Source organism: Anser brachyrhynchus, assembly GCF_964034855.1.
Source record: "Anser brachyrhynchus genome assembly, chromosome: 17".
In the NCBI taxonomy this organism is placed as follows: Eukaryota; Metazoa; Chordata; class Aves; order Anseriformes; family Anatidae; genus Anser; species Anser brachyrhynchus.
In genome coordinates this window covers 6,883,893-6,910,013 of record NC_137710.1, presented here as the reverse complement: position 1 = coordinate 6,910,013, position 26,121 = coordinate 6,883,893, and the positions used below count along the sequence as shown (strand labels likewise).

The following is a 26,121-nucleotide window of genomic DNA, read 5'->3' as shown; positions in this document are numbered from 1 at the left end:
TTGTATCGCAAGTACGCTGTTAGTTTATAGCTGGAAGTTACATACTTTGTCTCTGAATTACTTTAAAAATGCTCTACTAAGTTCTTACGCTGTGTACTTTCAATGGTCTATTTAAGTATAGCACCCATATGTTTCTTTAATGACTTTGCCATTTAAATTTGATATTATCTTTGGCGAGGAGGGGAAGCATCCACCACTTATTTTTATTACATGCAGTTTTAATTCACTAGCCTTGAAAAATCTCGGTGGGTAAGCAAAGAGCCCTTCCACGGTAGTTAGAACAGGCTAAGCCATGCAAGTTGCTGTTGGACAAATAACATTTCATATAGAAACTAATTCTTCAAAACAAGTCTATTTTTATTTCCATAGATTCATAAAGTTCTAAATGCAGAACATCAAAGAAATAAGTATGTGATTAAATACATCAGTGCTTTGGACAAGAAGAAGCCGAAGGAGTAAACTTTTACAAGAGATTTTAATATAAATGTAACATTTAGTGTCTAGTACCAAATAAAACTTGTGGTGTAAATATATTTAAGTATACCAAATGTGCTTCTAGGCTGCTTGTGAAAATCTTACTCGTAACATTGATTTAACAAAGGCTACTGCAGTCTTGGAATGCAGACAAATAGGAGGGTTAGTATAAAGTATATTTCCTATTACTACTTTCTGAATGACCGTGTAAATCCAAGTAGGTTAGACTGTTATGGTAATATGCAGTCTGAGCCAGCAAGTGTTACAGAGCGGGCATCCCCTTACGCGCTTCCATATGCACACGCGTGTGTATATAAAGAGAGGAAGGACAGGAATGTGGAGTGTGCATGTTTGTCACAAAAATAAGTATCCATAAATTGGAGGGAAAGTGTCACCAGCTGTGTTTCCTAATGATAATTTGGAGAAGTTCTGAAGAATGTAGGATTTAAGAGGGAAATCCTCCTCCCAAATTCAACGTAGCAATAGAGTTCCCAGACTAAATTAGCTCAGTCCCCAGGCTATATCTATCATAGCTCAACTGAATGATTGCATTTTTTTTTCTTTCCCCGAATTGGTTTGTTCCTGGTGGTGTTCGTAAGTGAGACTTTGGGTAGGATTTTACTAGCTCTGGGTTCATCTCAGCTTAGCATCCCCTGGAGAATCAGCAGGAGTCCTTAATGTCCTAGGCAGGCACCATTGCACGTAATGACTGTGGCTTCCCAGTAAACAGGAAGTTCTCCTGAAAGTATGTCTCTGTTTCGGTGGCTTTTTTCATCTTTAATCTGGTTTGTTGGGTACGGAAATTCACAGTGCAGTTACTTTAATTAAAATGTTATGTTGCTCTGTTGCTCCTTCAGGTCATAATAAACACTGAAGGCAGTTTCTTTCTCTTGAAAGCTCTTATAAGGGGAAAGTACAGAAAGTTTTTTGAGCTGAGCTGTTCAAATTTCCTATCCATTTCACTTCAACCTCTCTCTGACACGTTTGTTTGTTTTTATTATACTGCAGTACATTAATGCAGATAAATTATTTGGTCATCACTGTGAAAATATAGTTTTGCCAGTTTCTTCTTTTAATTTTTTTTTTTAATTCTTTTTTTTCTTGTGGCAACAGCCCACCCCCAAATTCCTAAAAAATTAGTAGCTAATCCACTTAAGTCATCAGAGTTGCATCACTGTAAGGGAAATCAGGATCAAGCATCTGTGTTTGGGTTTACCTCACTGGTGTTCCTTTTTTAATATCATGACTCATTGCTTAATGGGCATGATGCTGCTCTGGCAGCATTGGGATTCAAGGGAGCCTGTCTGTGACAGTGCTTTACCGTGTCTTACAGAACTGGTATTGCACAAGCAGTCTGCTCCAGAGCTGTGCAGTTCCGTCCTAGTGTCGCGCAAGGTTCCTCAGATAATATCCTGTAGAGTTCTTCATCACAAGGTTAGAGAGCCATTTGATGCCTTCTTGTATGTTACTTCTTAATGAGGCGGGTCAAAGTCACTTTTACAGGGAGAAAGAGATATGGGTAGACAGATTTCGTTCATAAGAAATATGAATTCCTTGCATATGCCGAACTCATACAAGCACCAGCAGTTTGAGCCCAGCCCAATGTTATTGTTACAATAGCTCTGTCCCGTTTACAGTTCCAGTTTTCTGCTCTCAGTTCTTCTTAGTTTGAGCTCTTCGGATTTAGATCCAACTATTAAGTACCCAGTATTTTTGGTAATAAAGTCTTAGTGTTCTTTTATTTAATTTTTCTCTTCTATTTGAATAATTCCTGAACTGGTAAGACCTTACCTGGACTTTTTCCAGGGACTCTGTTGAAGATCCAGAAAAACACTTCTGTGAAAGACCAGCCCTGCAGCTGCAGAAATACCGAATTTCGTTTTTATCACTCTTGTTTTCTTGGAATCAAAGAAACATTATTTGAAAGCACATTTTCTGCAAGGAAAAACAAACACATGCAGTAACATTGGAAGTGTATCAGGAGGCAACCTAAAACTGATCACTAGAGAACTCATTAACTTTTCAGCCTGAATAAACTGAATAAAAATGGCGCATACAATGCTGGTGGAGGTGTGTGTAGAACACAGAGGACCATATGTGAAAGGCAGTAGAAAACTGGTCCTTGCAATTATCTTTGGCAAAACAAGAATTTTTAGAATGGAGTGAATGAGAATTGCCGTGAATCCCTGCAGAGTCACGCAGACATACACCCAAACAATAGTTTTCACTTGGCTTGTGCTTTGGTTTTCTATCAAGTTAGAAAAATCATATTTTGAAAGCTTTCTTTATGCTCAGCTGCTGCTGTTTTGGCAGAAGTAAATGTCTGGAGCATGCAAAGGGAAAGGAAAGCAGTTAAATGCATCTGGAATTTCCTTGGTGAAACTTTACATAATCTGTTAGTGTTTGGCTTCGGGTATCACATTTATTTTGAAAAACTGAGTTATTCTAGCTATAGTTCTTCAATCTATATCTCTTTTCATTTTTGCTATGTTATTTCTACTAATGAGTATCTCTTATTGTCAGTCAACAGAGAGCTAAAGCCAGATGGACTTAGTAATGATTCTTGGAATGGCATGACACCTTGGTATTTTGTTCCTTTGACTTTGTTTTTTCCATGGGGAAAAAAATCAAAAAGGTTTAATTGGCTGTTGTTTATTTTTCCCCTGATTAGTTATGCATCTGAGTCTGTTGCTAATGATTTACCATAGAGGATAAAGAATTTTTGATGCCTCGACTACATCATAACCTTTCATGCCAAAAGCAATTGAAGGGTCAGACTACAATTTCACTGTAATTGCCTTTTTCCCTTTTCACTGTCTCTTTCCAGTAATACACAACAATCAATACCGCATGTAATTAGATTTCATTCAATCTGCAAAGATTAAGAGAGTTTTCATCTTCTCATTACGTATGCTCACATCATGTCTTCCTACCCTCGTCTTCTACATTAGACCTCTTTAACCTGTTCTGTTGCAGATGTGGAGGGGTAAGTTTGGAGAATTCCCTCAAATATGGCAGATTATCATTCTCTACACATCATAATTTGATTTTGCTCTCTTTGGAAAGATTAAATACAACAGCAATTTCCAGTTTGATAAAGGGGTTTTATACTGCATATGCATTTCATTGAGGGGGCTGAGAAAAAAAAAAGTGGACAATTCACATAATTGCAGCATACAGGCTTAAAATGATGGAAATAGCAGGTCCTAGGTGCAGAGGACTGATTCATGCAGACTATGACTCCTGATTTTTAGAGTGTACTGAAAGCAAAGTGATTGCATTTAAAATTCAGCCTGGCAATCTGCATACTTAAAAGGTACAGTAGTATTTTTAAAAAGACAGTTTATTCTTCATAGGCTGGAGTCTGGTTGAAAATGTTTCCAAATTTCCATATTGAAAGTAAGGGTTGGGAAGAGGCTGCAAATGAATTATGTGAATGTCCACATCAGATTTGTCAAAAAGAAGCTTTTACAGCTGGCAACTTTCAGCTAAAGAGCAATTCCTTTGCAGAAAAGAGGCAAAGCTGTGTGTGCATGGGGGAAGATTAAGTGCGACTGCCAGCCTTGCATTAATGAAAGGGCACCTTTTCTTACCCACACACAGGTTCTCATGTTATAAGTATTTAATTTGATTATGATCCAATGCTAATGTGCATCTGACAAAATTAGCACATAGTTATTCCTACAAAGCAGCAACTTATTTATGGGGATTCTCAGCCATGTACTCTCCTTGCACTGGTGAGAGACTTCTTCATATGGTTTCCTTTTCCTTTTCCTTTTCCTTTTCCTTTTCCTTTTCCTTTTCCTTTTCCTTTTCCTTTTCCTTTTCTATGCAACATTGGGCCCAGCAAAGACAGGAATAAAGAATATCTATCACAGCTCTTTTTATTATTATTTTAAGTTAGGCTGTAGTTTATCTGTTTACCACACAGCACAGAACAAGTGTTCTCGCTTGTTCTGGGTCAATTACTCAGGGCGAGGTAACCGAGCATTGCTACAGGCCTGACCTTCTATATTGAAAAGTGATGGTCAAGCCCAAAACACTAATTTCAATTTCACATTGGCTTTAGCTGTGTTAGTCTTGATTTATGTAGCTGAGGGAACTCATAATCAGTGATTTCAGGAAGGCCAAGAATTTCTTGCCCAAAATAAGGTAAGAAAATATCATGGTTTGCAGTTTGGGTAGCCCCTATGAAAATAAAATGTAACGTTAAAAACAGTATTAGTCTGTTTAGGCACATAAAGGAAGAAAATGTCTAAAGGTTTGGTAGAAAGAAGATGTAAATTTCTTTTGTTAAATGGGCAAAATTGCATTCAACTCTTCAAAATATAAACAAATATAAAAAATGTATCTCCAGTCCAGCAGCACATGAGTGATTGTAAGTCTCTCCCTGTACTCTGTTTTGTGTACTGGCAACTATTTCTTATGTAACGTTTCTGCTTTTTGCTATTTTATTTGGGAAGAAAGCTTATTTTGCCAGAAAAATCATGTGGTAATTTTATCATTGATTCATTTATTTGTGTAGAACTTGAATCATTTCTGCTATATAGGATAAAAGCAATGTTTACAGGGGTGGAAGGAAAATCTTTGGCTGATGCGGTGGTTGTGTTGCCTTATGGAAGATATTCCAGTTCAGTTTATTTCAATTTCTGGAGCTGGAAAAGCAAATATGGGGCTGTCACGCAGTGCAGTGCTGCAGTGTGCTTGTGGCACACGCTTAACCAACAGACAAGTTTAGAGAATTAGAAAAACTGGCTTTAACTTTTATAATGGGAGGTGGAGTTGTTTTTGTTTGTTATTTGTTTTCTTAAAATAAGTAAAGGCTGGTAGCAGCTAAACCAAGAGCATCATTTAAAAATGCGGTTCCAGGCACTGAGCGTATGGCTGTTCTCCAAGGAAATAATAAGATTTATGAAAGGAAGGAAAAGAAATGAGTCATGTTTAACAAATCTTCCTTTTATTAATGCCCCTCTCTAACCTTACTAATGGGTACTCAGTCTCTCGTTCTTTCTCAGTATTCTTGGCATACTTTTTTTTATTGTTATTATTTGTGGGGTTTCACTTGCTAGTAATTTCCATTACTTATTTTAAACTAACAAACCAAAAGGGAAAAAAGAAACAAAGAAAAGAGAGCCTGTGATGTTCTGGATAACAGGAAGGAAGGAAGACGATGACAGCAGAGCAGCTTCCAACCTTGCTGTAGTCCTATTGATCAAAACTGTCCTCTGAAATAAGAGAATTTCAGCTTCTGAGAATGAAAACCAGAAGAGATCCTCCCACTGACCACAAGTCATCTTCTCCTGAGAGCACAGAGCTAATGCAGCAAGGGCCTAATGTGATGCATAGATGACTTCTGTCTGGTTTTCCTAAAACATGTAGTGCCATGGAAATGGCTGTGAATATCTGAAAGTCACATAGGTAATGGGCAAAGCCCATTTCAAGGACAGGATGGCAGACACAAGCAGATTAAAGGTTGTATTTCTGCCCTATAATTTTTATGCTTTCTGGTGTCCTGAAATGTTCAGGTTTCCCAGACAGTTTTGGGGATGTGCTGTAGCTCCACCAACGCTTTCTGGTTGCTCAGCAAGTCCTGTAGGCCATAAAAAGAGTGTTACCTGGAGCAAGGCTGTCTCCTGAGCCAAGATTTGTTTGATTTACAGAACAGAAAAGAGTCATCAGAGAGCATTGTGATACATGTTGGTCTCAGGTCCTCAGGTTACTTTGCGTTTAAATGCGGAGTAGTGCAGTTAGGGGTCAACTAGGGATAGCTATGTAATTTCTTTCTCCATCTAATCTGCTAGGCCTCTGAGTACTTACTTGTAAATTCTCCAGTACACTAAAGACTATGGAGTTTTGCCCCATGAAGATATCTTCAATATCTTTGTAGATTTCATCTTTTCAGTGTTGGCTTATCTATAATTTCTGTTGTATCTTTCATTGCTGCACTGATAGCATACAAGCGTGTGATGAAGACATGGATAATCTCTACTTCTTCCCTGGCCTTGCTTTTTGAACTCTGAAGCAGTAGGAAAAGGCCCTTCAGTTGCATCAGCAGCAGGCCCTCTAAAGCAGAGATAATTGAGGATGGGATTGCTATTTATGGTAAAATGGTCCTTTTTTTCCTTCTTTTTTTTTTCTTTTTTTTTTCCCCCCAAAGAGAGCCTCACCAGCTGGTTCATTGAAATCCTGTCTTAGAACCTGTGATCTGATGTAGATCTGGATGCAGTGAGCTGTTTGTGTATCTGCAAGGCTGTAGATGTCCAGGGAGGGGGTGTTTGGGAACTGAGTTCTGCTTTCTTCTCCCTCAATTTGACTTTCCAAAGCTGTATGGCAAAGCAGACGTGGCTCTCTGCCTCTCCCCCTATTTCACTTGGCCGACTTGTTCTGAGGGATCTGCTGTCAAGGCAAGGATGAGCCCGAGACCATGAATGGGTTTGTGTCCTCCATGCATGGAGCCCTCCTCGGTGAAACACTGCGGCAGAACAGGCCCCGTTCTGGGGATCTGACAAACGGCAGCAGGTGAATACACGGTGTTCTCCAAGCACGTCCTTCATTTCTGGCCTTGGAGGAGAGTCCAAGGGCAGCTGCGGGGTGGACAGCTGAGGAGAGAATAGACCTGATTCTGCTTTGTCATCGTCAGCAGTGTGGACACAGTTTTCTTGGGGGCTGAAGAGATGTCTGAGTGAAGAAGCGGAATGTCTTTAGGAATGGTGAGACCGTAGATTTCTGAGTATTTTAAGCCTTGCGCCACCTCCTCTGCAGCCATTTTCTAGAAGCCCTTTCATTTGCCACCAGTCTGATTTATACTTTTAATACTTGAACTGTAATTTGCATGTCATCCTGGGAGAATGGGCGATTATTAAGAAAACTAAACCAAGGAAAAGGATAGGTTTTTGACACAGCTTCTCTATCTAAGCATCGCTACTTTAAAAATGGTTCTGTCAGGCAAAGTTATTTGGTGCCAGAGCGTGGCAGGAGAAAGTCACCTATTTCACAGCATCATTTGGAAATCACGTCTAAAAAGCCAAGCTCAGTCAATGAAAGATGCCCAAAATATGTAGGAACATGTTGAGCCTCTGGGATTCTTTGATGAATTTGCTTCAATCTTAACCTCCTGGGTTAAATGTTAAAGCAAATGCAAAAGTGTAAAGCAAGTGCTGTAGTGCCAGTGTCTCTCTTGGGTTGAATACCTGCTGCAAATACCTGCTGCTCTCTGGGTGGAGAGCAGGTCCTTACTGCAAGCACACAGCTCGGACCCCAGAGGATGGCATTTAGGAGTTATCCTCAGTGCGTTAGAGCACTTTGGGCTGCGTCAGGAACTTGTGCAAGGTCACAGAGTCTCTAATTCCTGTTTCCCACAGCCCAGAGCAGCATCCTAGCCAGGGTACTGTGATACTATCCCCAAAGCAAAAGGGGTTTTGTTGCACAGGAGCTCATTTTCTTTGGAAGGTACCCACCATGGCAACTGAAAAGCCCTCTCCTGCAATACTGGAGGTTTGCATCTCATTTCATCTCTGTGGCATTTTTGGTGGGGTGACAGGGTTAATTGGTTGGTTTTCATTTGGACTCTTTATGCTGGTTTTGTATTTTATTTGGCAGTGGGGCCTCACTGCCCTTTTAGAATTTGAATTTATTTTTTTTCCACAGCTCTCAGATGCCTCTAGGTTGTGAAGGTTTTGTAAATAAAAATGTATTTTTGTTATATTAACTCATTTCAAGCAAGCTTTGTGTTGTAGAAAAGACTTGTGGCATTCTTTCCTGTGCATACTGAACTGAAGGCAGTGACAAAAAAAATCGCCCATTGAAATAGCGCTGTATAACCTAAAGGTTAGTCTTCCTTGGGATTAAAGCTTGCAGTTGCTTTACAGATTCCTTGTCAGGCAGATTTCCAGCCATCCCGCCACGTGTAAAAGGAGGTTACTGATAGCTGCATCATTTTGCATCTGCAAAGAAGCTCAGTCCCATGGGCGACTACCACAACCACACCCTGCAGATCAAAATGATTTTGATACCCGTTGTGCTGGTGTCAGCTAGCCGACGAGCTCGGTGCGTTCCCCTGTTGTTTGTATTACAAGCACTGCACTAGAGGTGCAGAGCAGGGGCTAGTGCTGTTCACACCTCTAATAGGAAACGCAGACTGCTGCACAGAGCTGCTAATCCTAAAACATGATGATGGATTGCAGGTGGCTCCATGTAACAGATGGGAGTGGAATGTAAGGTAAGAGTGAGCTGGTCACGTTCAAGTTATTAAGCAACCTCATACCAAGCTGCCTGGCTGCTGAAACAAAATTCACACAAGCAGTGAGTGATTTGGGCTTAGAAAAATGGGTGGCTGAGTGGTTTAGGAGTTTTCCTGTGTTAACCTTGGGTTTGGAAACCACATTTGTTTGGTGGTTCTGTTATGTAATTTGTGTCATAGGGAGAATCCCCTCAATCCAGGTTGGTGGGTTTAGGCTTCTGACTTCCAGCGCAGTCACAGGTGTGCGGACGGCCGAGTGCTCCACTGAAGCCTGCTTCTGTATTTCTTCCTGGTGACTTATCTTTTCTGCCACTTTTAAATGGTCTTTGCTCTCAGCTACTCCATTTTTGAATATACAAAATCAATCATCTTTGATTTTAAACCTATGCCAGTGCGATCCTCCTCTTGAAATAGATCCATCTGGCTCGATACGTTTTCATTCAACAGAAAATTAATTCTGGAACAGAAGGGGCTTTTATAATGCTTCGTATCCAGTGGGGCTATATGTAAAACCTTTTGTTTTCTGAAAGAGTTGACTAGGTATGGTTCCCATATTCAGAGGCCTACAAAACCCCAAATCAGGCTCCAGAGAGTCCTCTTGGATGGGTTCAGGGAATCAAGATTTTCTCCCGGGGTTCATTCTGAACCCGACCTGCCGAATAACCGGATCCTTTGTCTCCCTCTTTCTGTCATGCATTAAAAAATTTGCAAAGTGAGATGTTTAAAGCCTTCCTTGCGCAGCATGAAGAGCAAAGAGAAGATATACAGAAATTGGAGAGAAATGTTCATGAGCGAACAAAGTCATGGGGTAACTTTGAAGCTAGGGTGGTACAGGCTGGCGTGCCAGCGCAGGCTGAGCGATGCAGCCTCAGAGAAGGTGCTGATCAGTGCAGGGGGCATTTCTGCATATGTTACAGCACTTGGTGTTTAGGCAACTCTCAGCATTTAATTATGCTGACAAGAAGCTAGAGAATGAATGTTGTTGTCTTAGAGACACATTGGAGGTTGTGGAAGAATGAAACTGGTAAAATACTTTGTGAAATGCGTATTAAAATTGCTTGCAGTCAGTGAAGTAAATGTGGGATTGGTGAACTGGAATCGTGTCTGTGCGTGAGTCCTGCTGGGACTGCTGTTGCCCTAAGGAGAGGTGGAGCTTTCTGGCAGCGCAGCATACAACAGGTTGCTTCGGTAAAGTCCAGAGCAGTTTTTTGTCGCTGAACTGAAAGAAGATGCCTCTAATCTGTTTTGGTAATATTGCATGCCTGCTTTATTGGTAATATTGCATGCCTACAGCTGTTCTGTGCCAGACACAAGCGTCTGAGCATATGGTTGTGGAAGTAGAAGTTGATTATTTTCAAAAGTATTGCCATATACTGAACTGACAAATACCCTGTTTGATAAAATGTTTTGTTTGACATGCTGCTGCCGAGGCCATGTGGATTTGGGAACATACCTTGCTTTATATTCTTTTCAAAGCTGGGGAGAGGTGGGGGACACGAGAAGCACTTCTACTATAAATAGTCAGATTACTTTCTTAATAAATGCCAGAGGAAGGAAGCAGAGTTTTATGGAGTGCTGTGTGTCCCGTCATTATGGTGCTTCACCTATGTCTCTCTCCCTTCCTAGGGGAAAAGTGCTAATTTAGTGAATTGAGCATTTCCATATGAATTTTCCTTACCATGGTATCTTTACAGGGAAAGTGGTTTTAAATGGGGTTACAGTCATACCTCGTTAATTCATCGAGTCCCCAGTCTGTGGCCAAAAAGCATGCTCTTTTATCTCATAACCTGGTTCTCATCATCGCCTCTAAGACCTGACAAGAAGCATGTGTGAGCTCGTGGAGACAGGAACTGGGGGCTGAAGGAGCAGCTCCAGTGCTAACCTTTGAGAAAGTATTTAGAGCTGCTGAAATACAAGACTCATGCTAGGGAGACCTGGGCTTCCTTTTCTGCTGTGCCTTTGCTTTGCTCTGTAGCTGTGGCGCCGGCTCACCTCTCTGCTCTTTTTCTTCCCGTCCCCATATCTACCTAGCTGGGGGGGTCTGAGTCCACACTAATTTGTGCAGTGTCTTACCTAGCGGTGGTGTTCGTCAGTGGGATAAACAACAGCCAGATGTCCAACAGACCTAGACATCCTGTAATTACTGCAATTAGCCCTCAGAATAAGCACTTAGTTCCTTGAGCAGCAAAAACAAGAAAGCTGACTTTTGGGGGGGTTGGACCTGGCTGTGAATTCTTGGGGGGTCTCTTACAGCTCTGGTAGGTCTCTTGTGTTTGAGCTTTCACTGAACCTCTTCTCTCCGTAGGGGCATTTAAATTCTGCTTTCTTCCCAGATGTCGACTTTTGTGACACTTGCAGAAATGTGATTTTTGGAGACCTCTGATTGTCTGCCAAGCTTTGGCTGAAATTAGACCTAGTCCTCAAATTCTAACGAGCAGAGGTGCGCAGAGGCTATGAGAGAGGGAGGATTGGTGGGCAGATGCAGACAGCATTATCCCACAAACTGGTTTTCCTTAGCAAATCGGGCTAAAAATTGTATCAGCGACAAATGGGATTTTTTCTCATTTAAACACAAAGATAAAAATCAAATCCTAAGATTTTAAAGGAACCAAATGCTGCTTGCTCTGTTAATTGGAGATACGTTAATGTAAACATTTTTTCCTGTTTTCCTGCTTATTTAGGTAAATAACTATAGCAGCATGAAATTTCCCTGAGACTAAACCAGCATTGCAGGAGAACCTCTTTTATTTTTAGTTTCCTGAAATGGTAGACGCGGGTCCCACCAGCCTGTCTCATCACCTTTCAGTAGTGACTGAAGGATTAAAATATGCAAGGAGCAGGGAAAACGATGCTGTGCTGCTCTCTGCTAGGCAGAGTGAAGCGTGCCCTGCTGCTCACCTCCTCAGATACCTTCCATGGCCCAGAGGGCTCAGCGTGGGCTTTCACTGGGTGCTGGAAATATCTTTCTGCTTATAGGAAGTGTGGCTTTGCCCTGAAGTTTAAGCACAACTGTTTGATGCATCTGCTTTGTGTCCCTGAGCAGCAATGTGTCCAAACTGTAGGCTCAGACCTCCATTTTCTGCAATTCAGGTGCATTGCTCTGGTTCATACCTGTCTCTTCACTGAAGGATCTTCTCCGGTATAAAGGCACCTTACATCCCTGTCTTCACTTCTTTCTTTACTGTGTAATTTAGCATCTCATAATGCAACTGTAAGTACAAACCTGAGACACATCAGGGGACAGGCAAATTCATTCTTTTATGGAATTTCTGTGGAAAGGAAAGCTTGAAGAAAAAATGAGGCACTGAAAACTTGAATTTCTTTTTACATTGCCTTTGTTAAACCAGATAAGCACTGTTGCAGTCAGTGGAATTAGGGAGGTAGATTGGAGAAGTCTGACCACAGTTTCCAGAACTCAGCCATGAATTTATATATGGTCTGAAGTCTATATGCATGCGATGGCTTTAAACATGCCCTGTAGGTGGATCAAAGTAGCCTGCACTTGCCAAATGCACTCCCTTTGCCAAGCAAAGCCCACTTTGTCTTGGAGTAAGTTTGTCAGGGCCTAAGCAAGCTGTAGGTCACAGTCAATTCATAAAAATCCCAACATGCAATGAAGCCAATCTTGTTAATAATGAATTGGGTATTACAGCAATGCTGTTTTTTAAAGTGCCTGTAAGAGTGGATCGTAGCTTTCCCACTCCTGGAAGTCTGAGTCAATTTATCTTTATATCAACAATAAACCAGAAAGGGCAGAAATCAAACTATTCAATGTTTTTATTACTGCTTTTAAATAAAACACTGTGCCAATATTTTGCTAAAACATCACATCTTTATTTTCTCAACTTTATTGACAAATGCTATTTATTCTAATTTTTCCTTTTTGTTTGCAAAACTATCTCCTACTTTGATTTACTTTCTCCAGACAGTACAGTACCTGATTCTTTGTATTTTTCCCCACTACATTCCTAACTAATTATGTGCAATACCAAGGCACTTAAGAACCAAGTATGACTCTCAGCATTGTGGACTCCTTCTACTCCTACTCCCCTGTGAATAGGACAGAATCAGACCCTCAGTTTTGGCACATCCTGTAATAGATCTGCTATAAATTTGGTTGCCAATTTTTCTCACCATTGAGGACCCTCTGCATAGTAATTGTCTTCATCCATGGTAGCCATAAATTGTTGATTTGTAAGCAGTTTGGTTTAGATGCTGGGTTCTGGGCTGTGTTTTTGCTCTTTTAGACGTGTCCTGTGTTTTTTTTTTTTTGGACTGACCTCTCCTGCTGGTAGAAAATTAAATCAAATGTGTATTAAGAGGTTGATGGAAGGAGGCACTGCAGCCTGGCGTTGACAAGCAAGGCACAGCTGTAGTGTATGTTGACATGAGATACAAAAATAAAAGTGAAGGAAGAGGAGGAAAAGCAAAGATGTAGGTTCTATTTCAAACCAGGTTTCTGAGCTAAACTCCATGAACGGTCACAAAGATATGCCTGAAAAAGAGGCAAACATAATTCAAGAAAAATACTCATATCTACAGATGTAAAATAGGTAGGCTGTCAGGAAAATGACTGTGTTTTGAAGCCAGCTGTCAATATTGCTGTGTAATGATGCAAAGGAAAAGTATGCCACCTGTAAAGAGCCTGCACAACGATATCACAGTCAAAGGAAAATGGAGGAATTAACGCTCTCTCTGGCTCCTGTCAAAACCAGTATTCAAATTACCTGATTTTCAAGAGTGGGCAAGTTTCTCTGAAGAGATCTGATGGAAGTATTTACAACCTTGTGTCCTCAGTGGCAGCTGATCTCTCCTGTCATCTATTCCCAAGGAGGACTGCCTGATAAGCAGGGTGGGAGGCAGCAGATTGGGAACCAGTGCTGCTCTGACAGAACTGGGGAGCTTTTCAGGTCGTTTGATTCCCTCATTGTCCTAAAAGACACCAGATGATCACAGAAACATAGAACTGTAGAATGGTTTGGGTTGGAAGGGACGTTAAAGCTCATCTAATTCCAGCCCCCAGGGAGAGCAGTACATACAGCCAGCAGGTCTGTAGGCGTTGCGTTGTCTCTGTAATGTCGTTGCATTGCCATAGGTGGACTTGGTGACTAATTTCACAGTTGTGGAAAATTGAGATCCTACTTTGAAGCATAATGTGATTTTTGAGTTCCAGTAGCGACCATGGCTGGATTTAATGCTGTCATTCTCCACTGTGTAAAATGGGTCGAACAACAGGGAGCTTTTCAGTCATGCAAATGGCAAATGTTGTATGCAACTTTGTTATTGGGAAAGCTGTCTGTGCGATTATGTTAGTTTAATTTAATAGCAGGCTGTTTAGGTAAATGATTGGGGAGGCATATGAATGTCTGCAAATAATGTGGACAATGATTGCAAAATGATGCTGCAGGAGATGGGCTTGTCTGGCCCTTGTCGGCAGCTCACCAAACACCCTTGAGCAGGGAGAAAAGTGTCTTGCTTAGTCTTGGACACAATCCCTCTGAGACACAGCGGGTGCCTGGATGAAACCTGGGCTGAAAGGAATTAATTTAGCAGGCTTGGCAGTATCAGATGCGATGCAGCTTTTGATTAGATTAGCCTTTAATATCAGCACAATAGAGCCTAGAGTAAGATAAGCCTACATAGGACCTGAAGTTTGATATGTTTTTTGAGATTCCTTGTGTTTAAAGATAATTTCTTCCTTATGTATCCCAGACCTGTGGGATTTACTGCTATAGCCAAGCTGGCCCAAAAATGGGCCAGTCAGGGATTTCTCACCCAGAATAATGGCAGAAATCAAAAGGGTGTTTTTAATGTTTAGGGATGTGTGGTCAGCTCCGTAGGTGCAAGAAAATGTCACTGCATCCAGTGCCAGCTGTGGGCTCTGTCCCCAGTCCTCGTGTCAGAATTCCCTTCCTGCCATCACCTGCCGCTTCCACTCCCTACCTCTGAGTCACACAAGCAAACTGCTTGTTTTTTGAAAGGTCTTTTGCTCATTTGTGAGATGAAAGCCCTTTAGCTTGGCTAGGAGCGGTCTTGTTCCTAAAGCTAATTAAACTGTCCCAAAGTTTTAGCTCATGTCCCTTAGGGCTTTCAGGAGAAAACCCCTTCCCTTTCTCCAGAATGGTTCTGTTATTGTGTTAATGATCAGTTTCTCCAAGAGTTCTCACCTCTGTTTCCCTGAAAAAATTAAAGAAAATTTAATATATTGGTAGAGATGATCCATTCCATGTGAGTCAGTGACACTCTGACCGTGACAGTGCCAGAGAACTCATTGCTGCAGGAGGCCATTGAATCCAGTATTAGTGGCTGGGCTTTCAAAGGGAGCTGGGTAGTTTTAATCCCCATTTCTACCTGTCTGAGTTAAGATAATGAGGGTAATCTAATATTATGCTTCAGGGCTTTAGTTACATGCCTATGGGGTTCAGAAGAGAACTCTGCTTCCAGGGACTGTGCAGAGTTTAATTGGCCAAGTGCTTTATGATTTGTGTTTCACTTCCTCTGAAGCCTCAGGTATTGACTGCTGCCAGAGGCCAGATACCAAACCGATGACACTCAGATTTTGTTTCCTTTTAATATCAATGGGCTGCCGGGCAGCTACCCCAACGTTTCAGCCCCCGTTTTCGTAACTCCAGATTTATGCCATCACCAGAGGAGGAGTTTTCTGGCTTTCCTCCAAAGCCCTGAAGAAAAAATCCATTTTATGTATTTCACCAGCACAAGCCACAAGTCAGCTGGGATTTTAAAACTTCTAGAATAATCTTGGTATCTGTTATTTATTTAAAGAAAGCAAACTGATCTTTTGCTGTGAATGAGCTTTTTGATCATTAAAATTAAAATATAAAAAAAAATCATAATCACTGATATTTAACTTAGAATTTTGCATACGGGATAGAGTCATGTTTTTTGTTTTTTACTCAAAATTTAAGTTTAGGAATGTATCATATCTCTCCCCTGTTTAAGGATTCCTGCTCTTTGGAAATTGATTTTACTTATATCAAGGCTCTAACAAAACTCTGGCATCTCCCTTACTATCTATCAGTTTGGGATCGACATCCTACCTTACAAATGGACTTTTATCTTCATCTCCAATGTCTGCATAGCTCCTGTTTCTTGGTCTTTCCAGTCATCAATCTGTTTATCTCCTCCTGAATTATCTGCTGTAATTAGAATACATTTTCTCCTCTCAAGGGGAAACCAGCTCCAAATGAGTATTCTATAAAAGCAATTACTTTTGATATTAGATATCTGTACATAAAAACACAGTATTTCTTCCAATTAAAAAGCACTAATGAATTCTGTGTCCAGAGAGGGGAGTAGCCTATGCAGTGCTACTGTTTCTGCTGAGCCAGTGAACAAAAAATGAGGCTTGTAAAAGGCTGCCAAGTCACTTCATCCCTCTGCCTCGATTCAGTGGTCTTATCACAGAAAAATGTCTTGGAGGATTGACAGTCACCTGTGGACGAAGGTTGAGAAACAATATTTTAGTCTTCCATTTGAACAGAAAGAACGGTCTGGAAACAAGAGGTCAAGGTACAAAAACACTGCCACCTCCTAGTTCCTAGGGCGAAAAAGTTGTACAGTAAGAGCTTCAGCTTTGCAAGAAGTTATTGTACTTTTTCCTTTTCAACCCATCAGCCACGGGATACTGTTTGTCTTCTCCATGCTGCATCTTCAGAGATACTTGGTGCTGATACTAGATACTAGGTGACATAAATCTTCCAAGCAAGGAAGCAGCAAACTTGATTACAACTATAAAAAATGAGACTGTGTTTTGGATTTCAGATAAATGGAAGTGCTGGAGTCATTTAAATTGGATGGAGTTTTGTTCTTTACTCTCCTCTTTGTAAAGAGTTGGAGCCGGTGTCCCTGCGGAGTGTGATTTGTTGGATGTTTCTGTATGTAAAACTAAATCGCATTCACCTACATCATTCATCCTAGCTCAGAAAGTAAGCACCTTTGGTAGGGACAAAATTCAGATCAGTTCCCTGGGCAGCAAATCTTAGATATTAGGTAGGTTTGTTGAGAGGTGGTGTCAGAAGAAACTGATTTGGGATATGGAAAGTTGAGAGACGCAGAAGTAAGGGCCAGACGCTGTTTAACATTTAGATCGAGTCATGAGCCAGACACTACTGACTCCTCATGATGAGTACTACTCTTTACAAAGTTGACTGAAATAGTTTTAATGGTGAAATAGTTTCAAAGATGACTTCCTTCTGGATACTGCAGATCCTTGTGCTTGCAGCTGCACAATGGTTTACTTTTCCAGGTTTAATTTTGATGCGCTGAGCTGCAAATACATTTACCAACATCTTTATGTCTGTGGGACAAAACGATTTTTGGATATTCTCCAAAATGATAATTTCAGAGAGCCACTCTTTAGCTATGATCATTTCTTCATTAACCAGGGTTTGTGCAGTACTGGTTGGAGCCAATGAAAGACACAGATAGCTGTTCCTGGCAAATTTTGGCATGGATCCCTCTGGCAAAAATAAAGCGCACAGTGTGGGAGAGGAGAGAAAAGAAAGCACAGGCTATAAAACTTGTTCAGCATTTTGGCAGAGTTAGGGTGCTGTTGCAGGATGGAGAAGAGAAAAATACCATCCTATATGTGATGCCATTAAGAGAGCCCATACCATTAGCATCTGCGAACCTCACAGGAAATCACTGTGTGGAAGATGCTTCGGTTTTTGCTGGAGTAGGCCTGTGAAAAAAACTGAGTTTTTAAATTTCCCTGCTAACCACAGCAGGCAGTCACTGTTCTTGGTTTCTGGTTCTGCCACCGTATCTTTTGCAATCCTGAGGAGATCCTTAACCTCATTTCTGCCCAAGGACAGGGAGGATGACTTCTTCCAACCTCAAGGGGCATTGGGAGTCCAGCCTCAGTGGTGTTCAGGAAGCACTATGACGTTTCAGTGACGGTTAAAAAAGAGCTCCAAGTACTGTCCGTACAGTGGGGGCTGCTTTGTATTTAGTAGCCCAACGAAAGGGCATGTGAGTCAATCCAAGCTTGTGCACGACTGAGCCTTTCTCTGATTTAAACATGGTATTTTGGAAACCATTTTCCTCATAGTTATTTTTAGGGCTCACTAAAATGGAGCTATAAACATCAAGACAACTAATGAGCTGAACCTGGTCTCGACTCTATGAACCTTTTTATTTTCACTCAAAAGATAAAACTGGCAATGCTAAAAGTCAGCTTTGTCGATCTATGTAGAGTTACTATTGCCCCTGATCTTTTATTTTATTTTTTTGATTGTTCTTGGTTAAACAAGCATCTAAAGATTTTTATCGCCTTCCATGGTATGCAGACATGTTTTCAAGTGAGAGATCGGAGTTGGAAAAGGAAGGATACAACTGTTATATTGATGAGTTTTATGTTTCCTGTTTAAAAGAGAAGTGTTTCAGGAGTTGCAGGTAAAACTGCTGGGTGACTGTGCCAGATTTTTTTTTTTTTTGAAGGAAATGGTTTATTCCCTCCTTTTAAGGTGCTAGGAACAGCATAGTTTTCTGGAGCTATTCTAGAGTGTAGCTGGTCAAAATGAAGAGTAGGTAAAGAGCCGCAGGTGCTGAAGGGGAAGGTGACCTTGCCAGAAGTGGCAGGAGGGCCAGGAAAAGGCTCTGAACAGCTCTGTGCTATTGTGAATGTGGGCATGTAATTATTCTCAGTTGCTTATCTTTATTTTGAATTGGCAAAAGGTTAATTATGTCTGAGAACCTTGGCTGAACCTGATTTACAGCTGCCCATAATTGTGTTGCAAAAATATATATACATATTTTAAAAAAAAGACTAAAATAGTCACAAATGTATTTTGATCCTGCTTTTGCCGTAGTTTCTCACGTAAATCTCTTCAGTAATTTTCCCATTGTGACAGGATTTATGGTGAAAAATAGAAGGTCTCTTTTCTTCCTAGAAAATTATGCATCCTGCAGAGTAATTAATCTAGTTAAGAAACTAAGACTGGTTCATTCTGCTCTCCATTCTCCCAGCAATTTCTGTCATATACAGAAATCTCTGCAGTGAGAACAATAAATTTGAAATGAATGACAGACACTAATTATTTCTGACCTCATTGTCATCTGCGGCATTGAACTGGGTATGAGTGATACCAGCGTACTGGCTGTAGATCTTCTCAGTCTAAAAATTTAACGAAAAGACAGCTTTAAAAATAGCAGTTCATTGGGCACTGCTAGTGTTGTTCCCCCTCTCCCCTCTCTGCCCATCACGGTTTCAGAGCTGAGTCAGCTGGCAGTGGGATTGCTGTCAATCCTTCGCCCTGACAAGAGCTGCCCCGTAACGCCGGCAGCACCGTGGATGTGCCCTGTCCTCAGCAGCTTCGCAGGCTGGAAGAAATGGGAGAAATTCACACGGGAGAAATGGGTGCTAGTTACAGCCACAGGGAGACAAGTCAAATGTAAGAGGAGGATCTGGAAGTCTGCAGCAAGCTTTAAAAGAAGAAGAAAATGGAGAAGATTCCCTGTCTGATCTGCTTGGGTTAAAACCCAGATATATGCTGGGAATTGAACCAGAGGCACTTCCCCATCTGTCTTTTTTAGGTTTTGTGTTCCCTGTCGTTGTAGGACCTGAACACCCAGCATATGAAATCAATAGCAATTGTCTCTCTGCCCAGCAGCAGTATTTCCAGAAACGTATCCTTTTCCCTGTTGTTCCAGTAGGTAAGACCCTTGGGAATGAATTCTCCCACGGGCAGTCCTTGAAGGCTGCCTGGGTTTTCACCGAGCAGAAAAAAAAAAAAAACCAGGACCCAAGGCGCAAATGACTTTCCCTTTACTGACTCCCTGTCTTTGGCAACTGACCTATGCACCCTGTGGGAGCATGGTTGTAGCGTGTTCTGCTCCTCCACACCCTCCTGGGTTTCATTCCCATGTTCTGCCCCCTGGAAGGTCTCTGAGGAGATGGTTCTGCTCAGCAGCCCCAAACCATGGGGCGTTTGAGGGGTGAGGTCCAGAAGATGTGCTGCAAGGGGTCTTATCCACCAGCAGCCTCTGCCTCAACCAAACCTGTGGACACTGCTCCCCATCACCTTTCTCCTGATCCCATCTCTTATGACCTTTCTTTGAGAACATGCTGCTGAGCTGATACCCCTTTCTATTTACTTATTTTACCTTCATAAAAGGCTGACCAATGCAGGTGACTGTGGGTATGGGGGTTAGGGAGTTACGGTCTTGACTTAGGTAGCCAGAGGGTAAAGCACTCTATCGAGGAGACACTTGCTGAAGCAACAGGCAACCTTTTGAGAACAAAAATGCTATGCAGATGTTATTGTATGTGAGAGTCACATTGTGTCTAGCTAACCATCCAAGCATTGAATAACATTGCCTGTAATTGCTGCGCTTAACACACACACATTTATAAATTATACTGTATTCATTGCTCCTGAGAACTTCTGGAGACGATGTAGTGCTTTTCTTGCAGAATGGAGCAACGCAATGTAATTTGTCTAGTTGCTGCCATATCAATGCTAGCGCTTTGCTATAATAATTGCAGGTCAGTTAAGCTAAAATTTGGGTAATAGAATGGGGAAAAAACTCACAGCAATGTGTTCTGAGAGCAAGTCAGATGATGACTTTTTCCTAGAAGAAATCAGATTAGCAGCATGAAGAGCTAGAATATCAGATTTAGGAGTGAAGTATACAAAGTAATTGTCATTATGCATGGTTTGGAAGGCTATCTAGCTATTTCTCTCATAGGAGAATTTGCAAGCGAGCTGCTTGATGCCCCCTGTGTGTTGAAAGTTTCATTCCCCTCTTCCTTGTGCCTTAAAGATGCAAGCATTTTGTTCTGTAAACTGCAGGAACGGGTAGTATAAAGAATGAAGTTTTCAACTACTGGAATTAAATCATTGCTTGAAGCCAAACAAGCATGCCACATCTTGGAGTCCCTTTCATCAAAGCAGGTCAGTTAACTTTAATGAAGTCATCTTCAATTTGCTTTGATGTAACATCAGAACCCAGCCCAGATGATTCTAAACGATCAGCAAATAAATTTCCATGTTGCAGTCTTTCAAGGACATAGGCTTAATGAAGTATCTAGCTTTCTGGATTCTTTAGCTTCTGAAGTGCCTAATTTGACTCCCTTTTAATAAGGCCTGTTTGCTCTTTGGGGGTGGGGGAGGAACTGCTGACTTTTCTTGGCAACTGAGCCCTCTTTAAATGCCATATGTAAGAGGAGTAGAACAGGCATGCAGCATCTCTATTTTCCATTAGTGCTGTAAATCTAAGACCGTGTTCTGCAGGAAGATGAGGTTGCTATGTTCTTCCTTTTGGGAGGGGAGAGATCTGGAGTCTCAGACATGTCATTTCTGTAATTACTTGAGTAAGGACTAGTTGTCAGGCCAGGGATGGCAACCTTAGGCGCTTCTCTTCTAAAGAAAGTAATGTCAAACACTAAAGCTAGTCAAAGTGCCAAATGGCCTCTCATCCTAAAGTGGAGCAAAAGGGAGAAACATTGTAACTTCCCTCAAAATGAAGCTCCCTGAAATACTTTCAGAAATATTTAATGTCTTAAAGTGCTTCATTTCATAAGGTCAAAGGAGTTTTGTTATTTGAAATCAGTAACTGCAACACAGCTCTTGAAAAGTTAGTCATGTTTCAACACAAACCATGGCTGTCTGTTTCTTTGCTCTTCAGGCAGGAAATTGTTTCATTAGAGGAGTCACAGCCCCTAAATACTCGAAATATCATGATACCCATTTTTTGCTTACAGCTTCCTCCTTTTCACAACCCAGTTGGAGACAAGATTATATCAATTCAAAATTGTAAGCTTCCCTTGTGCTAGTTCCTCTCCGTCCCTGCAGAAGGCAGAAATATAATACCAGCTACAGGTTGATCACTAACGTTACCCTAGTTATTTTATGATGATTGCTGAAAGCAACAATGGGAGGTTCTCAGAAATTTTCAAACCATTTTTAGTGGAAGAAAGATTCATAAGGTACATTTCTACAGAGAAATGTGAGCAATAAAAAAGAATAGTTTGGAATGCATGAAATAAATCTGTTCAATTTTCAGGGGGAAAATACTGTTTTTCAAGATATCATCTTGAGCTAACATTAGTCATTCAGAGTAGGAGCTCTTGGTGAGTTTATGCATTAATGGGAAACTGTAGGTATCATAATATTTGTAATAATTAAAACAGAAGCAGTCAGGACTGCACCAGAGGGTTACAACCAGTATCGTAAGTCCTGGCCAGATTCAGCATGCTCAGTTGTGGCTCCTAGTAAGCAGTGATTCAACGCAGTGCTGTGATTCGGATTTGTCTCTGAGCGAACTGCTGCCAGTGTATTCAGCAGCAAACTGTGACTCATGAGCTAGCGCTCGTGGTCAGAGGTCTGGCTTAACTCTGTTTTTCCTGAGAAAGGAGAAATCAGGCTTTCAAGCGGGCTGAGGTCAGTCTAAGATCACAAGACTCTTACCCCCCTCTGCTTTTGCACAGAGGAGGAGCATGGCTGAGCCAAGTATGCAAAGACTTTCCAAATGCTTCTGCAAATACCTCGAGACAGTTCCATCATTTCAAGAGTAGCATAGTGCAATGAATGAAAATTATATAGATATCTGAAATAATCATCATAAACTTTGGAAACTTTTAGCTTACTTATTTTGGAGCTTTTGCATTAGATCCAAATTGTCTGAGTTTTAGTGGTTTGTGTTCTTAATTCTGTGTGATTTATTTTATTTTCATTTATTTAATTTAATTTATTTTTTACCAAAAGGGTGATGAGTTAGAATAGTTGCTGTGCTGGGACTCCACTCAGTCCCTCTGAAATGATATCTTGCATTCTTCTTGTTCATGTTGTGACAGTATACAAACAGTTTCCTGCTTGTCTTTTGGGTTAGTTCCATGCATTACTGGAGGAAAATGTGGCTGGGAGAGGAAGGCAGCCTACGTGGCCTGGGAGGAAGAGTAGTCACTAAACAGTGGGAGGGCTCTGTTTTGCATTACCAAACACTGGGGGATGAGTTATCAAAGGTGGTCCGAGATCCCAGTTTGGCACTGGGACTGACTGAAGAGTACAGCTGTCTACTGATACGACATTCCCTTGCCTTGAGTGTACCTTTCATTTTTACTGGCATTTTGTTTCACTTACAGCTTTGAAGAAGTTCATTGGTGATTAAACATCAGCATCTCAATCCCAGTGGCTTGGTGCTTTGGTCTTTTCTCTCTGTGTGTCCCAGCAAAACTAAACCTTGTAACAAGATTCTGTTATAAAGCTTCATCTTTCCACCTTCCTGTCGTGCCTGGGTAGCCTGTGGGGTTTCTGCTCATCATTCTCTGCTTGATCTCACTTGCTAGTGACACCTGGAGCTCACCTCCCACACACCCCTGTAATGAGACCGTGGCTGCATGAGCTCCATGTTTTCCCATCTTTTCAACAATTCACTAGGCTTGAATGCTTACAGCTGTCTGAATTTTTCAAAAGCGTGGCCATGGCAAGGCTATTTTTCTGTAGGGCTCCCTTGTTTTCCTTCTTCCCTCCTTTCTAGTCCTGCTAAGACTCATGACTTGCTCTGAGACAGTTGAGCATTTCAATATATGGTGATGTGAAATACGAAGAAGGCATCGAAGACACAGGGAAGATGTCCTGACTTGGGATCGCTGCAGTATGATGTATGTATGTTAGTAGGGAATGCCTGAAATTCAGTACCAAAATTCCTAAGTACCTAAGGTACTCAGTCCTTTTATGTTCAGGCAGACTCTTTGTAGTTCTGTATTTAACCCTAGCATGAGATTTCCTCATAAGCATCTATAGTAGAAAATGCTAACTTTACTCTCTCAAACCACTAATGAGCCGCTGTTCCTCTCTTCTGTCCTTCTGTGGTTAAACGGAGATGATGGAGCTTTAACAAGTGAGGACAGTGTTAGCGATGAGATGCAAGATAAATTCCTGCATGCGGGGCTAAATTGTCACAGACCTTATTGTGACTTGGAGGAGCCATTCTCAGCTTTGTGCCGTCTCGTTTGTCTGTTGCTAGCAAATGTTGACAGTTTTTCTTTTCTCTGCCCTTCTCTCCCCTGTTTAATTATTTATTTGAAATATTAATGTATTCATTTTGAAAAATTCTTAATTTGGAAAATGGTGAGCAGGTCAAACTCTAATTGTTTTGCTCTGCATTGCAGATGATTTGGAGGATATTTACACATTTTAGTATGGTATCCCGAAGACTATTATGAATAACTTTTTAGCTTATAATGACTTGTTGATAGTCAGCCTTTTGGAAAGAAAAGCGTTGACATTAAACATAGGGTATTTGAGGAACTTATTTTTCAGAATTCAGCACCAAATTAAATGCCTGTTGCCATGGAAGATGTTCTTGGCAATGTGATCATATGGACATTTTAAACGTCTGTTTCATTTTGTTTTAAATGTATTTTTGAGTTGAGCAGTAATATAGTAGTGAATAAAACCTATCAGATCAATTGTTGACTGGCTAATGTCTTAGCACTGAGCATTGCTGGGTTAATTGTTTTATGTCAAGTGTGTCCAAACTTTCTGATCCCATAAACTTTATAGAGCTGAGTATCTTACACAGTATGCATTTTCCACTTGGCATAGATCTGTAGGACAGAGAAGATCTGGAGCAATTCCAATTTCTCCCCATATTCCTTTTCCATCTCTCCTGAGTATGTGAACTTCTGCTGGACTTCATAAGTGATCTAGTTTGTGTAACGTCTAGTGGTGGTAACTGTCATTTGAACACACTCAGCAGGGAGGGTGCCTAACCCACAGAACAGGCCAATATGGGAAGTGGTGAGTTTGGTAACAGTTCCCTAAGACCTCTTAATATGAGTGTGTTCTGATTTTGCATGTTTCAAATGCAGATACAGTGAGATGAAATCAAGGATAATTAGGCATTTTGAAATGTTTGGAAACAAGATTCCTGTTTCCACGGAATTACGCAGGAAAAAAGGGAAATTGTGAAAGCTGATAATTACTTCTTTATAGTTTGTTCATTTGTAATTATGCAGTGATAATGCAAGATGTATAGATATGGGCTTTGGTTTGAAAAGCTGAGGATAATTTCCGCAGAGTCATGAGAATTTCAGATCTGGGTTTTATGGGAGTTCAGATCTTGTTTTCTAAAAACTTCTGAGGTTAGATCCATTTCCTTTATGTTATCATTCAATTTTTTTCTTCCATTTAGGTCTCGCAAAGCCCATGGGATTAGTTGAAGGTCCAGGAGGCTTGGGCCAAGGAGGAATGGCTGCTACCCTGAGAGATGATAGCCATGAATCAGAGACTAAATATGAAGAATATGGCTACAACGCCCAACTCAGTGACAGGATATCTCTGGACAGATCCATCCCTGACTACAGACCAAAAAAGTAAGTTGAATTCCACATTATTATTACAGCAAGTGATGGATTGTTGTTCTCTGGACCCTTGATGACAATTATTTTCTCCACATCCCTTCCTGGTTAGCCTGACAACATTTAGTCGTAGAACCATTGGGGTTGGAAAAGACCTCCAAGATCATCTGATCCAACTGTCCCCCAACCACCAATATTACCCACTAAACCATGTCCCCAAGTACCACATCCAACCTTTTCTTAAAGACCCCCAGGGACGGTGACTCCAGTTTAGTGAAAATTAAAAAGACCAACTGCCATCTCAAGCATGAAGTGCTGCGTCAAATGCATAGCTAATTCTGTGAGTAATGCATTAATACGCACATTCAAGGCCACAGATCAAAAATTACTTGGGGATATTGATGTTCGTTGGGTTTTGTTCACTTGGAAAAGGCCAGGTAAGACAGCTGAGCCCACCGTCAGAGCTGGCAGCCTTAGTCTGCTTCTTGTAGTCAGGTGCCATGGAAGGTGGGGCAATGATAACAGGTACTTTGTAGACACTTAAAACAAACAAATAAGAACAATCCCTAGCAAATCTGCCTGTTCTTTAGTTGCACTTCATGTTCTTAGATTTGCTTAGTTGGAGTCTACTGTATGAAACATAAAGTGTAATTCATCAGGGTCCTGTAATTGCAATTAGATTTTTTTGTCTTTGGAATGTGTGTATATTTTTATTCTAGTGTTATAGAATTCACATGCCTGGGTTATGTTTGACAATGGAATTTTATGTTTAAGATTTGTACTGATTTATTGTGTTTTTTATAAAATGCCTTTCAAATCTTCTATGTTTGTGGAGTGATGCATCTTCCAGATGAGACATCCTCTCTGTCATCCTATGAATGACAATCAGTAATGTCTTAATGCAGAGGAGATCAGCAGCAATGCCTAGTTACTCTCAGGAGACAGAATTGAAAAGAATACTTAATTAATTTCTAATAATAATCTTCAGTTTTAAAAAACCCACTGGGGCTCCTAGACACAACTGAAAGTTAAATAAAAAAATATCTTATTAAGTGGAGAGAAAAGTTTAGCCAAGCAAAACAGC

The 26,121-nt window shown here is 40.9% G+C and overlaps 1 protein-coding gene across 3 annotated transcripts in view; it reads left to right on the top strand.

Moving 5' to 3' along the window:
- Positions 1-26,121, top strand: part of GALNT9 (polypeptide N-acetylgalactosaminyltransferase 9) — a 243,193-nt gene that overhangs the window by 102,372 nt on the left and 114,700 nt on the right. For all 3 annotated transcript variants that reach the window (XM_080558977.1, XM_080558978.1, XM_080558976.1), the window contains one exon: positions 24,872-25,052. In XM_080558977.1, the coding sequence (XP_080415103.1) occupies positions 24,872-25,052 (181 nt within the window). The remainder of the gene's footprint in view (positions 1-24,871; positions 25,053-26,121) is intronic.